The sequence below is a fragment of the Engystomops pustulosus genome, chromosome 6, assembly GCF_040894005.1.
Source record: "Engystomops pustulosus chromosome 6, aEngPut4.maternal, whole genome shotgun sequence".
In the NCBI taxonomy this organism is placed as follows: domain Eukaryota; kingdom Metazoa; phylum Chordata; class Amphibia; order Anura; family Leptodactylidae; genus Engystomops; species Engystomops pustulosus.
In genome coordinates, this window is record NC_092416.1 from 12,099,875 (window position 1) to 12,117,002 (window position 17,128).

A 17,128-nucleotide genomic window follows, 5' to 3' on the forward strand; every position below is an offset into this window, starting at 1 on the left:
TCTGATTACACATCTCTCCAGGAACAATACATAACACTGGCTGCAGAGCACACAGAGCACAGCAGTGTGAGGTATGATTACACATCTCTCCAGGGACAATACATAACACTGGCTGCAGAGAGCACAGAGCACAGCAGTGTGAGGTATGATTACACATGTCTCCAGGGACAGTACATAACACTGGCTGCAGAGAGCGCAGAGCACAGCAGTGTGAGGTCTGATTACACATCACTCCAGGGACAATACATAACACTGGCTGCAGAGAGCACAGAGCACAGCAGTGTGAGGTATGATTACACATGTCTCCAGGGACAGTACATAACACTGGCTGCAGAGAGCGCAGAGCACAGCAGTGTGAGGTCTGATTACACATCACTCCAGGGACAATACATAACACTGGCTGCAAAGAGCACAGAGCACAGCAGTGTGAGGTCTGATTACACATCTCTCCAGGGACAGTACATAACACTGGCTGCAGAGAGCGCAGAGCACAGCAGTGTGAGGTCTGATTACACATCTCTCCAGGAATAATACATAACACTGGCTGCAGAGAGCACAGAGCACAGCAGTGTGAGGTCTGATTACACATCTCTCCAGGGACAATACATAACACTGGCTGCAGAGAGCACAGAGCACAGCAGTGTGAGGTCTGATTACACATCTCTCCAGGGACAATACATAACACTGGCTGCAGAGAGCACAGAGCACAGCAGTGAGAGGCCTGATTACACATCTCTCCAGGGACAATACATAACACTTGCTGCAGAGCACACAGAGCACAGCAGTGTGAGGTATGATTACACATCTCTCCAGGGACAATACATAACACTGGCTGCAGAGAGCACAGAGCACAGCAGTGTGAGGTATGATTACACATGTCTCCAGGGACAGTACATAACACTGGCTGCAGAGAGCACAGAGCACAGCAGTGTGAGGTCTGATTACACATCACTCCAGGGACAATGCATAACACTGGCTGCAGAGAGCACAGAGCACAGCAGTGTGAGGTCTGATTACACATCTCTCCAGGGACAGTACATAACACTGGCTGCAGAGAGCACAGAGCACAGCAGTGTGAGGTCTGATTACACATCTCTCCAGGGACAATACATAACACTGGCTGCAGAGAGCTCAGAGCACAGCAGTGTGATGTCTGATTACACATCTCTCCAGGGACAATACATAACACTGGCTGCAGAGAGCACAGAGCACAGCAGTGTGAGGTATGATTACACATCTCTCCAGGGACAGTACATAACACTGGCTGCAGAGAGCACAGAGCACAGCAGTGTGAGGTCTGATTACACATCACTCCAGGGACAATGCATAACACTGGCTGCAGAGAGCACAGAGCACAGCAGTGTGAGGTCTGATTACACATCTCTCCAGGGACAGTACATAACACTGGCTGCAGAGAGCACAGAGCACAGCAGTGTGAGGTCTGATTACACATCTCTCCAGGGACAATACATAACACTGGCTGCAGAGAGCACAGAGCACAGCAGTGTGATGTCTGATTACACATCTCTCCAGGGACAATACATAACACTGGCTGCAGAGAGCGCAGAGCACAGCAGTGTGAGGTCTGATTACACATCTCTCCAGGGACAGTACATAACACTGGCTGCAGATAGCACAGAGCACAGCAGTGTGAGGTAGATTACACATCTCTCCAGGGACAATACATAACATTGGCTGCAGAGAGCACAGAGCACAGCAGTGTGAGGTATGATTACACATGTCTCCAGGGACAATACATAACACTGGCTGCAGAGAGCACAGAGCACAGCAGTGTGAGGTCTGATTACACATCTCTCCAGGGACAATACATAACACTGGCTGCAGAGAGCACAGAGCACAGCAGTGTGAGGTCTGATTACACATCTCTCCAGGGACAGTACATAACACTGGCTGCAGATAGCACAGAGCACAGCAGTGTGAGGTAGATTACACATCTCTCCAGGGACAATACATAACATTGGCTGCAGAGAGCACAGAGCACAGCAGTGTGAGGTATGATTACACATGTCTCCAGGGACAATACATAACACTGGCTGCAGAGAGCACAGAGCACAGCAGTGTGAGGTCTGATTACACATCTCTCCAGGGACAATACATAACACTGGCTGCAGAGAGCACAGAGCACAGCAGTGTGAGGTATGATTACACATCTCTCCAGGGACAATACATAACACTGGCTTAGCTTTAAGAAGGCAGCTTTCTCCTGGGTCCTAGAGAGACCCATGTATTTATATTATGATATAATAAGGTTCCATAGTTTTCCCTGCACAAGTAGACACAACTTATTTCATCTTTACACCCAATTTCCTGCACCCCCCCCCCTTTACCCAAATTTATCTGATAAATCACCCAGCGTCAAAAATCTTTTCGCTAGATCCTTATTTTTCGTGTTTTTAAGGCGGGATGGTGTCGCATCGCCCGTGGGGAATAAAACCCCTGTATTATTTATACATAACGCGCCTGAAATCATAAAACGGAGCGTAATGGCGACATAAAGCACATAAAAGGGCGGATTACAATAAGCGGGCGCAGCCGCCACCAGCGCTCAGCCATATATGTCAGTGCCGCGGCTTCCCGGAGCCATAGATAGCGATAGCAACGGCCTCATTGCCAGATCTGTCTCTATCACACGACACAAAGCAGCGGTCGCCTGCAATCCCAGCGCTGAAAAACGCACGGCGCTTTGTGGCGTTCCCGTCCCGCGGGAAACCTATTAAGGGCATTAAGGAAAATAAAAGTCGTAGTTACAATGTAAATATCATATTTTACTTCGGAGGTGGCAAAAACATTCACACAGCGAAAACGGGAATCAATAATTCAGCGGAACACGAGAAAATATCGCTACAATTGTAACCAACATAATACTGCTCTATAGTACTCACCATATAGAGGAGTCCAGCATAATACTGCTCTATAGTACTCACCATATAGAGGAGTCCAACATAATACTGCGCTATAGTACTCACCATATAGAGGAGTCCAGCATAATACCGCTCTATAGTACTCACCATATAGAGGAGTCCAACATAATACTGCTCTATAGTACTCACCATATAGAGGAGTCCAACATAATACTGCGCTATAGTACTCACCATATAGAGGAGTCCAACATAATACTGCGCTATAGTACTCACCATATAGAGGAGTCCAACATAATACTGCTCTATAGTACTCGCCATATACAGGAGTCCAACATAATACTGCTCTATAGTACTCACCAGATAGAGGAGTCCAACATAATACTGCTCTATAGTCCTCACCATATAGAGGAGTCCAACATAATACTGCTCTATAGTACTCACCAGATAGAGGAGTCCAACATAATACTGCTCTATAGTACTCACCATATAGAGGAGTACAACATAATACTGCTCTATAGTACTCATCATATACAGGAGTCCAACATAATACTGCTCTATAGTACTCACCATATAGAGGAGTCCAACATAATACTGCTCTATAGTCCTCACCATATAGAGGAGTCCAACATAATACTGCTCTATAGTACTCACCATATAGAGGAGTCCAACATAATACTGCTCTATAGTACTCACCATATAGAGGAGTCCAACATAATACTGCTCTATAGTCCTCACCATATAGAGGAGTCCAACATAATACTGCTCTATAGTACTCACCATATAGAGGAGTCCAACATAATACTGCTCTATAGTACTCACCATATAGAGGAGTCCAACATAATACTGCTCTATAGTACTCACCATATAGAGGAGTCCAACATAATACTGCTCTATAGTACTCACCATATAGAGGTTTCCAACATAATACTGCTCTATAGTACTCACCATATAGAGGAGTCCAACATAATACTGCTCTATAGTCCTCACCATATAGAGGAGTCCAACATAATACTGCTCTATAGTACTCACCATATAGAGGAGTCCAACATAATACTGCTCTATAGTACTCACCATATAGAGGAGTCCAACATAATACTGCTCTATAGTACTCACCATATAGGGGAGTCCAACATAATACTGCTCTATAGTACTCACCATATAGAGGAGTCCAACATAATACTGCTCTATAGTCCTCACCATATAGAGGAGTCCAACATAATACTGCTCTATAGTACTCACCATATAGAGGAGTCCAACATAATACTGCTCTATAGTCCTCACCATATAGAGGAGTCCAACATAATACTGCTCTATAGTACTCACCATATAGAGGAGTCCAACATAATACTGCTCTATAGTACTCACCATATAGAGGAGTCCAACATAATACTGCTCTATAGTACTCACCATATAGAGGAGTCCAACATAATACTGCTCTATAGTACTCACCATATAGAGGAGTCCAACATAATACTGCTCTATAGTACTCACCATATAGAGGAGTCCAACATAATACTGCTCTATAGTCCTCACCATATAGAGGAGTCCAACATAATACTGCTCTATAGTACTCACCATATAGAGGAGTCCAACATAATACTGCTCTATAGTACTCACCATATAGAGGAGTCCAACATAATACTGCTCTATAGTTCTCACCATATAGAGGAGTCCAACATAATACTGCTCTATAGTACTCACCATATAGAGGTTTCCAACATAATACTGCTCTATAGTACTCACCATATAGAGGAGTCCAACATAATACTGCTCTATAGTACTCACCATATAGGGGAGTCCAACATAATACTGCTCTATAGTACTCACCATATACAGGAGTCCAACATAATACGGCTCTATAGTACTCACCATATAGAGGTGTCCAACATAATACTGCTCTATAGTCCTCACCATATAGAGGAGTCCAACATAATACTGCTCTATAGTACTCACCATATAGAGGAGTCCAACATAATACTGCTCTATAGTACTCACCATATACAGGAGTCCAACATAATACTGCTCTATAGTACTCACCAGATAGAGGAGTCCAACATAATACTGCTCTATAGTACTCACCATATAGAGGTGTCCAACATAATACGGCTCTATAGTACTCACCATATACAGGAGTCCAACATAATACTGCTCTATAGTACTCACCATATACAGGAGTCCAACATAATACTGCTCTATAGTACTCACCATATAGAGGTGTCCAACATAATACGGCTCTATAGTACTCACCATATAGAGGTGTCCAACATAATACTGCTCTATAGTACTCACCATATAGAGGAGTCCAACATAATACTGCTCTATAGTACTCACCATATACAGGAGTCCAACATAATACGGCTCTATAGTACTCACCATATAGAGGTGTCCAACATAATACTGCTCTATAGTCCTCACCATATACAGGAGTTCAACATAATACTGCTCTATAGTACTCACCACATAGAGGTGTCCAACATAATACTGCTCTATAGTACTCACCATATAGAGGAGTCCAACATAATACTGCTCTATAGTACTCACCATATAGAGGAGTCCAGCATAATACTGCTCTATAGTACTCACCATATAGAGGTGTCCAACATAATACTGCTCTATAGTACTCACCATATAGAGGAGTCCAACATAATACTGCTCTATAGTACTCACCATATAGAGGAGTCCAGCATAATACTGCTCTATAGTACTCACCATATAGAGGAGTCCAACATAATACTGCTCTATAGTACTCACCAGATAGAGGAGTCCAACATAATACTGCTCTATAGTACTCACCATATAGAGGAGTCCAGCATAATACTGCTCTATAGTACTCACCATATAGAGGAGTCCAACATAATACTGCTCTATAGTACTCACCATATAGAGGAGTCCAACATAATACTGCTCTATAGTATTCACCATATAGGGGAGTCCAACATAATACTGCTCTATAGTACTGACCATATACAGGAGTCCAACATAATACTGCTCTATAGTACTCACCATATACAGGAGTCCAACATAATACTGCTCTATAGTACTCACCATATAGGGGAGTCCAACATAATACCGCTCTATAGTACTCACCATATACAGGAGTCCAACATAATACTGCTCTATAGTACTCACCATATAGAGGAGTCCAACATAATACTGCTCTATAGTACTCACCATATAGAGGTGTCCAACATAATACTGCTCTATAGTACTCACCATATAGAGGATTCCAACATAATACTGCTCTATAGTACTCACCATATAGGGGAGTCCAACATAATACTGCTCTATAGTACTCACCATATACAGGAGTCCAACATAATACTGCTCTATAGTATTCACCATATAGGGGAGTCCAACATAATACTGCTCTATAGTACTGACCATATACAGGAGTCCAACATAATACTGCTCTATAGTACTCACCATATACAGGAGTCCAACATAATACTGCTCTATAGTACTCACCATATAGGGGAGTCCAACATAATACCGCTCTATAGTACTCACCATATACAGGAGTCCAACATAATACTGCTCTATAGTACTCACCATATAGAGGAGTCCAACATAATACTGCTCTATAGTACTCACCATATAGAGGTGTCCAACATAATACTGCTCTATAGTACTCACCATATAGAGGATTCCAACATAATACTGCTCTATAGTACTCACCATATAGGGGAGTCCAACATAATACTGCTCTATAGTACTCACCATATACAGGAGTCCAACATAATACTGCTCTTTAGTACTCACCATATACAGGAGTCCAACATAATACTGCTCTATAGTCCTCACCATATAGAGGTGTCCAACATAATACTGCTCTATAGTACTCACCAGATAGAGGAGTCCAACATAATACTGCTCTATAGTACTCACCATATAGAGGTGTCCAACATAATACTGCTCTATAGTACTCACCATATAGAGGAGTCCAACATAATACTGCTCTATAGTACTCACCATATAGAGTTGTCCAACTTAATACTGCTCTATAGTACTCACCATATACAGGAGTCCAACATAATACTGCTCTATAGTACTCACCATATAGAGGTGTCCAACATAATACCGCTCTATAGTACTCACCATAGAGGAGTCCAACATAATACTGCTCTATAGTACTCACCAGATAGAGGAGTCCAGCATAATACTGCTCTATAGTACTCACCATATAGAGGTGTCCAACTTAATACTGCTCTATAGTACTCACCATATAGAGGTGTCCAACATAATACTGCTCTATAGTACTCACCATATAGAGGAGTCCAACATAATATTGCTCTATAGTACTCACCATATAGAGGTGTCCAACATAATACTGCTCTATAGTACTCACCATATAGAGGAGTCCAACATAATACTGCACTATAGTACTCACCATATAGAGGTGTCCAACTTAATACTGCTCTATAGTACTCACCATATAGAGGTGTCCAACATAATACCGCTCTATAGTACTCACCATAGAGGAGTCCAACATAATACTGCTCTATAGTACTCACCAGATAGAGGAGTCCAACATAATTCTGCTCTATAGTACTCACCATATAGAGGAGTCCAACATAATACTGCTCTATAGTACTCACCATATAGAGGAGTCCAACATAATACTGCTCTATAGTACTCACCATATAGAGGAGTCCAACCTAGATAATACTGCCATATACATGACACATAGATAATACTGCCATATACAGGACACATAGATAATACTGCCATATACATGACACATAGATAATACTGCCATATACATGACACATAGATAATACTGCCATATACATGATACATAGATAATACTGCCATATACAGGGGTCCAATAGTATACCACCATATGCAGAGGACCATGATAATACCGTCATATACAGGGAGGGATCCAAGATAATGCAGCCAAAATGATACTGTCTTCTACCTAATACCACCATATAACAGGTAACAGATTTTAACACCATAAGTTGCCAAATAATAGTCCAATTAGGTTAATTAAGACTGTCTTACAGTACCCAGATAATAGCATCACATAATTTTAGATCAAACCACCATTCAAAGTCCACATAATACAATCATATAGTGGCCAAATCTCTCATAATACCACCACATAGTGCTCACATAATAGTATCTTATAGTTCCTGAATAATACTGCCACATAGTGCTCACATAATAGCATCTTATAGTTCCTGAATAATACTGCCACATAGTGCTCACATAATAGCATCTTATAGTTCCTGAATAATACTGCCACATAGTGCTCACATAATAGCATCTTATAGTTCCTGAATAATACTGCCACATAGTGCTCACATAATACCATCCAATAGTTCCTGAATAATACTGCCACATAGTGCTCACATAATAGCATCTTATAGTCCCTGAATAATACCACCACATAGTGCTGACATCATAGCATCTTATAGTTCCTGAATAATACTGCCACATAGTGTACACCTAATACCATCCTATAGTTCCTGAATAAGTCTGCCACATAGTGTACACCTAATAGCATCTTATAGTTACTGAATAATACCGCCACATAGTGTTCACATCATAGCATCTTATAGTTCCTGAATAATACTGCCACAAAGTGCTGACATAATACCATCCAATAGTTCCTGAATAATACCGCCACATAGTGCTCACATAATAGGATCTTATAGTCCCTGTATAATACTGCCACATAGTGCTCACATCATAGCATCTTATAGTCCCTGAATAATACCACCACATAGTGTTCACATAATAGTATCTTATAGTTCCTGAATAATACTGCCACATAGTGCTCACATAATAGCATCTTATAGTTCCTGAATAATACTGCCACATAGTGCTCACATAATACCATCCAATAGTTCCTGAATAATACTGCCACATAGTGCTCACATAATAGCATCTTATAGTCCCTGAATAATACCACCACATAGTGCTCACATAATAGCATCTTATAGTTCCTGAATAATACCGCCACATAGTGCTCACATAATAGCATCTTATAGTTCCTGAATAATACTGCCACATAGTGCTCACATAATACCATCCAATAGTTCCTGAATAATACTGCCACATAGTGCTCACATAATACCATCCAATAGTTCCTGAATAATACTGCCACATAGTGCTCACATAATAGCATCTTATAGTCCCTGAATAATACTGCCACATAGTGCTCACATAATAGCATCTTATAGTCCCTGAATAATACTGCCACATAGTGCTCACATAATACCATCTTATAGTCCCTGAATAATACTGCCACATAGTGCTCACATAATACCATCTTATAGTCCCTGAATAATACTGCCACATAGTGCTCACATAATACCATCCAATAGTTCCTGAATAATACCGCCACATAGTGTACACCTAATACCATCCTATAGTTCCTGAATAAGTCTGCCACATAGTGTACACCTAACAGCATCTTATAGTTCCTGAATAATACTGCCACATAGTGCTCACATAATAGCATCTTATAGTTCCTGAATAATACCGCCACATAGTGCTCACATCATAGCATCTTATAGTTCCTGAATAATACTGCCACAAAGTGCTGACATAATACCATCCAATAGTTCCTGAATAATACCGCCACATAGTGCTCACATAATAGTATCTTATAGTCCCTGTATAATACTGCCACATAGTGCTCACATAATAGTATCTTATAGTCCCTGAATAATACCGCCACATAGTGCTCACATCATAGCATCTTATAGTTCCTGAATAATACTGCCACATAGTGCTCACATCATAGCATCTTATAGTCCCTGAATAATACTGCCACATAGTGCTCACATAATACCATCTTATAGTCCCTGAATAATACTGCCACATAGTGCTCACATCATAGCATCTTATAGTCCCTGAATAATACTGCCACATAGTGCTCACATAATACCATCTCATAGTTACTGAATAATACCGCCACATAGTGCTCACATAATAGCATCTTATAGTCCCTGTATAATACTGCCACATAGTGCTCACATAATAGTATCTTATAGTCCCTGAATAATACCGCCACATAGTGCTCACATAATAGCATCTTATAGTCCCTGTATAATACTGCCACATAGTGCTCACATAATAGTATCTTATAGTCCCTGTATAATACTGCCACATAGTGCTCACATAATAGTATCTTATAGTCCCTGAATAATACCGCCACATAGTGCTCACATCATAGCATCTTATAGTCCCTGAATAATACTGCCACATAGTGCTCACATAATACCATCTCATAGTTACTGAATAATACCGCCACATAGTGCTCACATAATAGCATCTTATAGTTCCTGAATAATACCGCCACATAGTGCTCACATAATACCATCTCATAATTACTGAATAATACCGCCACATAGTGCTCACATCATAGCATCTTATAGTTCCTGATTAGTACCGCCACATAGTGCTCACATAATAGCATCTTATAGTTCCTGAATAATACCGCCACATAGTGCTCACATAATACCATCTTATAGTTCCTGAATAATACCGCCACATAGTGCTCACATAATAGCATCTTATAGTTCCTGAATAATACCGCCACATAGTGCTCACATCATAGCATCTTATAGTCCCTGAATAATACCGCCATATACATGATAACACCGTATGGTATTTTACAAGTTACATAATACCACCATATAGTACCCTAGTAATACTACCTCGCAGAGATCACATGATACCATCATATATATACAGGGGCTCCAGGATAATACCGCAGTATAGAGCCGACATGACACATAAATGTATTGAATGGTGAATAACGTTGTGTGACATCTCCCCCCAGATCCTCCATTCATCACCGATGTAAAGAATGCGCAGTCCCCCACCGGGAAACCTGCGCTACTGCGCTGCCAGGCGCTATCCGAGCCCCCAGCAGAGTTCGAATGGTATAAAGATGAGAAGCGGTGAGTGCACAGGGGGCGGGGATTGTTATCTGACCCCTTGATATGGGGTCAGGGGAACTCTCTATACTGATATGCTTAATGTTACTTTTCTTAGTAGCAGCAGGACTGTGAAAATGGATTTATATTCTAGGATTGCAGCGTTTCCCAGTGCTCTGGGGGTTTCCTCACACTGCTGTGCTCTGTGCTTCCTGCCATGAACTGCTTCAGAGCTCCTCCTTTCTAAGTAACTGGTAGATACTTACCAGTTACTTAAGACACAGTGTAAGGGCTGCTGAGAGCGCAGCAGTGTGAGGAAAGACCTTAAAGGAAATCTACCACCTGGCTCAAGGATTGTAGGTGAGTGCCCCCTCTGGCAGGATCTGCTGCTCTTTTAGCTTCTAATGCCCTTGTTTTTACAAAAATAAAAAAGTTTTAACATTTATGCAAATGAGCCTGAAGGGCTCCAGGTTCTATTAACATCTATGGAGTCAGGAGCCCCTCAGGCTTATTTGCATAATTGTTAAACCTTTTTTTTTCTGTAAAAGCAAGTGCCTAAATAGCTAAAAGAAGAGCAGATCCTGCCAGAGGGGGCACACACCAGTATGTCAGTGTGCTTGGTTTACAATCCTTCATCCTGGTGGTAGATTTCCTTTAATGCAATACAAAAAGTTCCAGATACTTTGTAACTTTTTGTACATTGTGCTGCTTTAAAGGGGGGATTATTAATCCCATCCAGTCAGTGGGTGGAGCACCTGCAGTTGCAGGATTTGGCCACTACACTACAGATGGAGCTGTCTTCTTCCTCTGCGCAGGTTATTTGGGATGGAAAACCCCTTCAAGTTGACCTTCATGGAGGTCATGGAGGGTCATGGATGGTCCTTGATGGCACAGAAAGTAACTAAGTATCTCTAGCAGGAAGCATTGTGTCCGGAGGAGTCTTTACCATCTGCAGCAGCATCCCCCTCCTCCCCCTCCTCCCCATCCTATAAGTTCTGCATGAGGCGCTGCTGTAATAACCAGGAGCTGGTGGCGGCTCCACTGACATTTCCTTCTCTCTCAGGCTGACGGCAGGGATGGAAGGTGTGAAGATCCAGAACGAGAGGACCTGGTCCGTGCTCCTCTTCTCAAATGTCACCTCCAGGCACTACGGGAATTACACCTGCCTGGCGTCCAATAAACTCGGCTCATATAACTCCAGCGCGCGACTACTCAGTAAGTGCCGGCCCCGGGGGGGTGGGGGTGGGGGGGGCTTTGGGATGGGGGGTGTTAAAGCTTTTATGTCTTCAGCAAGCGTCTGTAGCCAAGACAACACCCAAGGGGCTACGGGAGCAATGGTGGAAGAAACCAAAGTATTCATCACTTTGTAGAGAATTCTATAGACCCAAAGTTGTGGGGTGGGGGATAAGGATTACTGGTGGGACCCCCAGCATCTTACTTCACCAGCTTCAATGCAATGTGGGACCATACCATTATTAATAGTTGGGAGGTTTCAGGTTCTGGAGACCTCCTGTCAGCACAACTATCCCTATATTGTTCCCCCCCCCATGCCTGTAAAGTTCACCAGCACAACTATCCCTATATTGTTCCCCCCCATGCCTGTAAAGTTCACCAGCACAACTATCCCTATATTGTTCCCCCCCATGCCTGTAAAGTTCACCAGCACAACTATCCCTATATTGTTCCCCCCCATGCCTGTAAAGTTCACCAGCACAACTATCCCTATATTGTTCCCCCCCATGCCTGTAAAGTTCACCAGCACAACTATCCCTATATTGTTCCCCCCCATGCCTGTAAAGTCCACCATCTATGTATATCCATGTTCCTCCAGCTCAGGCTTCCTGATTGCCCAGATGCCTGCATTAACTTCAGCCAAGTGAACTCAGCTCTGCTACATCATTCACCCCTCCGTAAGGAATGAGAGACACTGGGGGGGGGGGGGGGGGGTGCTTGACTTACTGATGAGAAATCAGCTCCTCATTCCTCCTCCCTCAGGAATTCTCTATAGCGAGTCACACAGCCAACGTTATTCTCATTCCTGAGGGAGGGGAGCATGATATACTATACCGCCATATATTCTCCTGGAGATATACTATACTGTCATATATTCCCCCGGAGATATACTATACTGTCATATATTCCCCCGGAGATATACTATACTGTCATATATTCCCCCGGAAATATATTATACCGCCATATATTCCCCCGGAGATATACTATACCGCCATATATTCTCCTAAAGATATACTATACTGCCATATATTCCCCCAGAGATATACTATACTGCCATATATTCCCCCGGAGATATACTATACTGCCATATATTCCCCCGGAGATATACTATACTGTCATATATTCCCCCAGAGATATACAATACTGCCATATATTCCCCCGGAGATATACTATACTGCCATATATTCCCCCGGAGATATACTATACTGCCATATATTCCCCCAGAGATATACAATACTGCCATATATTCCCCCAGAGATATACTATACTGTCATATATTCCCCCGGAGATATACTATACCGCCATATATTCTCCTAAAGATATACTATACTGCCATATATTCCCCCAGAGATATACTATACTGCCATATATTCCCCCGGAGATATACTATACTGCCATATATTCCCCCGGAGATATACTATACTGTCATATATTCCCCCAGAGATATACAATACTGCCATATATTCCCCCGGAGATATACTATACTGCCATATATTCCCCCGGAGATATACTATACTGCCATATATTCCCCCGGAGATATACTATACTGTCATATATTCCCCCAGAGATATACTATACCGCCATATATTCCCCCGGAGATAAACTACACTGTCATATATTCCCCCGGAGATATACTATACTGTCATATATTCCCCCAGAGATATACAATACTGCCATATATTCCCCCGGAGATATACTATACCGCCATATATTCCCCCGGAGATATACAATACTGCCCTATATTCCCCCGGAGATATACAATACTGCCCTATATTCCCCCGGAGATATACTATACTGCCCTATATTCCCCCGGAGATATACTATACTGCCATATATTCCCCCGGAGATATACAATACTGCCCTATATTCCCCCGGAGATATACAATACTGTCATATATTCCCCCAGAGATATACTATACTGCCATATATTCCCCCGGAGATATACTATACTGCCCTATATTCCCCCGGAGATATACTATACTGCCATATATTCCCCCGGAGATATACAATACTGTCATATATTCCCCCAGAGATATACTATACTGCCCTATATTCCCCCGGAGATATACTATACTGCCATATATTCCCCCGGAGATATACTATACTGCCATATATTCCCCCGGAGATATACTATACTGCCCTATATTCCCCCGGAGATATACTATACTGCCATATATTCCCCTGGAGATATACTATACTGCCCTATATTCCCCCGGAGATATACTATACCGCCATATATTCCCCCGGAGATATACAATACTGCCCTATATTCCCCCGGAGATATACTATACCGCCATATATTCCCCCGGAGATATACAATACTGCCATATATTCCCCCGGAGATATATTATACCGCCATATATTCCCCCAGAGATATACTATACTGCCATATATTCCCCCAGAGATATACTATACTGCCATATATTCCCCCGGAGATATACTATACTGCCATATATTCCCCCGGAGATATACTATACTGTCATATATTCCCCCAGAGATATACAATACTGCCATATATTCCCCCGGAGATATACTATACTGCCATATATTCCCCCGGAGATATACTATACTGTCATATATTCCCCCAGAGATATACAATACTGCCATATATTCCCCCGGAGATATACTATACTGCCATATATTCCCCCGGAGATATACAATACTGCCCTATATTCCCCCGGAGATATACAATACTGCCATATATTCCCCCGGAGATATACAATACTGCCCTATATTCCCCCAGAGATATACAATACTGCCATATATTCTCCCAGAGATATACTATACTGCCATATATTCCCCCGGAGATATACTATACTGCCATATATTCCCCCGGAGATATACTATACTGTCATATATTCCCCCAGAGATATACTATACTGCCCTATATTCCCCCGGAGATATACTATACTGCCCTATATTCCCCCGGAGATATACTATACCGCCATATATTCCCCCGGAGATATACTATACTGCCCTATATTCCCCCGGAGATATACTATACTGCCATATATTCCCCCAGAGATATACAATACCGCCATATATTCCCCCGGAGATATACTATACCGCCATATATTCCCCTAGAGATATACTATACCGCCATATATTCCCCTAGAGATATACTATACTGTCATATATTCCCCCAGAGATATACTATACTGCCATATATTCCCCCGGAGATATACTATACCGCCATATATGCCCCAGAGATATACTAAACCGCCATATATTCTCCTGGAAATATATTATACCGCCATATATTCTCCCGGAGATATACTATACTGTCATATATTCCCCCGGAAATATATTATACCGCCATATATTCCCCCGGAGATATACTATACTGCCATATATTCCCCCAGAGATATACAATACCGCCATATATTCCCCCAGAGATATACAATACCGCCATATATTCCCCCAGAGATATACTATACCGCCATATATTCCCCCAGAGATATACAATACTGCCATATATTCCCCCAGAGATATACTATACCGCCATATATTCCCCCAGAGATATACAATACTGCCATATATTCCCCCAGAGATATACTATACCGCCATATATTCCCCCAGAGATATACAATACTGCCATATATTCCCCCAGAGATATACTATACCGCCATATATTCCCCCAGAGATATACAATACTGCCATATATTCCCCCAGAGATATACTATACCGCCATATATTCCCCCGGAGATATACTATACTGCCATATATTCCCCCAGAGATATACTATACCGCCATATGTACCCCCAGAGATATACAATACTGCCATATATTCCCCCAGAGATATACTATACCGCCATATATTCCCCCGGAGATATACTATACTGCCATATATTCCCCCAGAGATATACTATACTGCCATATATTCCCCCAGAGATATACTATACCGCCATATATTCCCCCGGAGATATATTATACCGCCATATATTCCCCCAGAGATATACAATACTGCCATATATTCCCCCAGAGATATACTATACCGCCATATATTCCCCCGGAGATATACAATACTGCCATATATTCCCCCGGAGATATATTATACCGCCATATATTCCCCCGGAGATAAACTACACTGTCATATATTCCCCCAGAGATATACAATACTGCCATATATTCCCCCGGAGATATACTATACTGCCATATATTCCCCCGGAGATATACTATACTGCCATATATTCCCCCGGAGATATATTATACCGCCATATATTCCCCCAGAGATATACAATACTGCCATATATTCCCCCGGAGATATATTATACCGCCATATATTCCCCCAGAGATATACTATACTGCCATATATTCCCCCAGAGATATACTATACCGCCATATATTCCCCCAGAGATATACTATACTGCCATATATTCCCCCGGAGATATATTATACCGCCATATATTCCCCCAGAGATATACTATACTGCCATATATTCCCCCAGAGATATATTATACCGCCATATATTCCCCCGGAGATAAACTACACTGTCATATATTCCCCCAGAGATATACAATACTGCCATATATTCCCCCGGAGATATATTATACCGCCATATATTCCCCCAGAGATATACAATACTGCCATATATTCCCCCGGAGATATATTATACCGCCATATATTCCCCCAGAGATATACAATACTGCCATATATTCCCCCGGAGATATATTATACCGCCATATATTCCCCCAGAGATAAACTACACTGCCATATATTCCCCCAGAGATATACTATACCGCCATATGTGCCCCTAGGTATATACTATACTGCCATATATTCCTATGGAAATATACTATACCGCCATATGGTCTGCCAGAGATATCAGAGATACTATATTGCCGGATGATATACTGTGTTACCATAAGTCTACTCTCCTGAGACCACCTCAGAATTCATTAAGACCCCAGACCTGCTCCTCTCCCGAGAGCTGATGCCCCCCATGTGAGGAGCCCGGGGCACTGGGTGGTGTCCAGTACTGGCAGCCCGGGACCTGCAGCGCTGCAGCATCTGCTCCGCGTCCTCCTCTCGCTCCGGGTCTGGACAGATTGCTGATTAATTTTGAAGCCTGTTCATATTTTGCTTCCTGTAAATCCCCGGTTGCTGATCTATATCCAATAG

The 17,128-nt window shown here is 42.2% G+C and overlaps 1 protein-coding gene across 1 annotated transcript in view; it reads left to right on the top strand.

The window, feature by feature from the left end:
• IGLON5 (IgLON family member 5) overlaps window positions 1-17,128 on the top strand; it is a 384,710-nt gene that overhangs the window by 348,721 nt on the left and 18,861 nt on the right. The window contains exons 6-7 of the mRNA XM_072154976.1: window positions 10,678-10,798; window positions 11,838-11,989. Coding sequence (XP_072011077.1) covers window positions 10,678-10,798; window positions 11,838-11,989 — 273 coding nt within the window. The remainder of the gene's footprint in view (window positions 1-10,677; window positions 10,799-11,837; window positions 11,990-17,128) is intronic.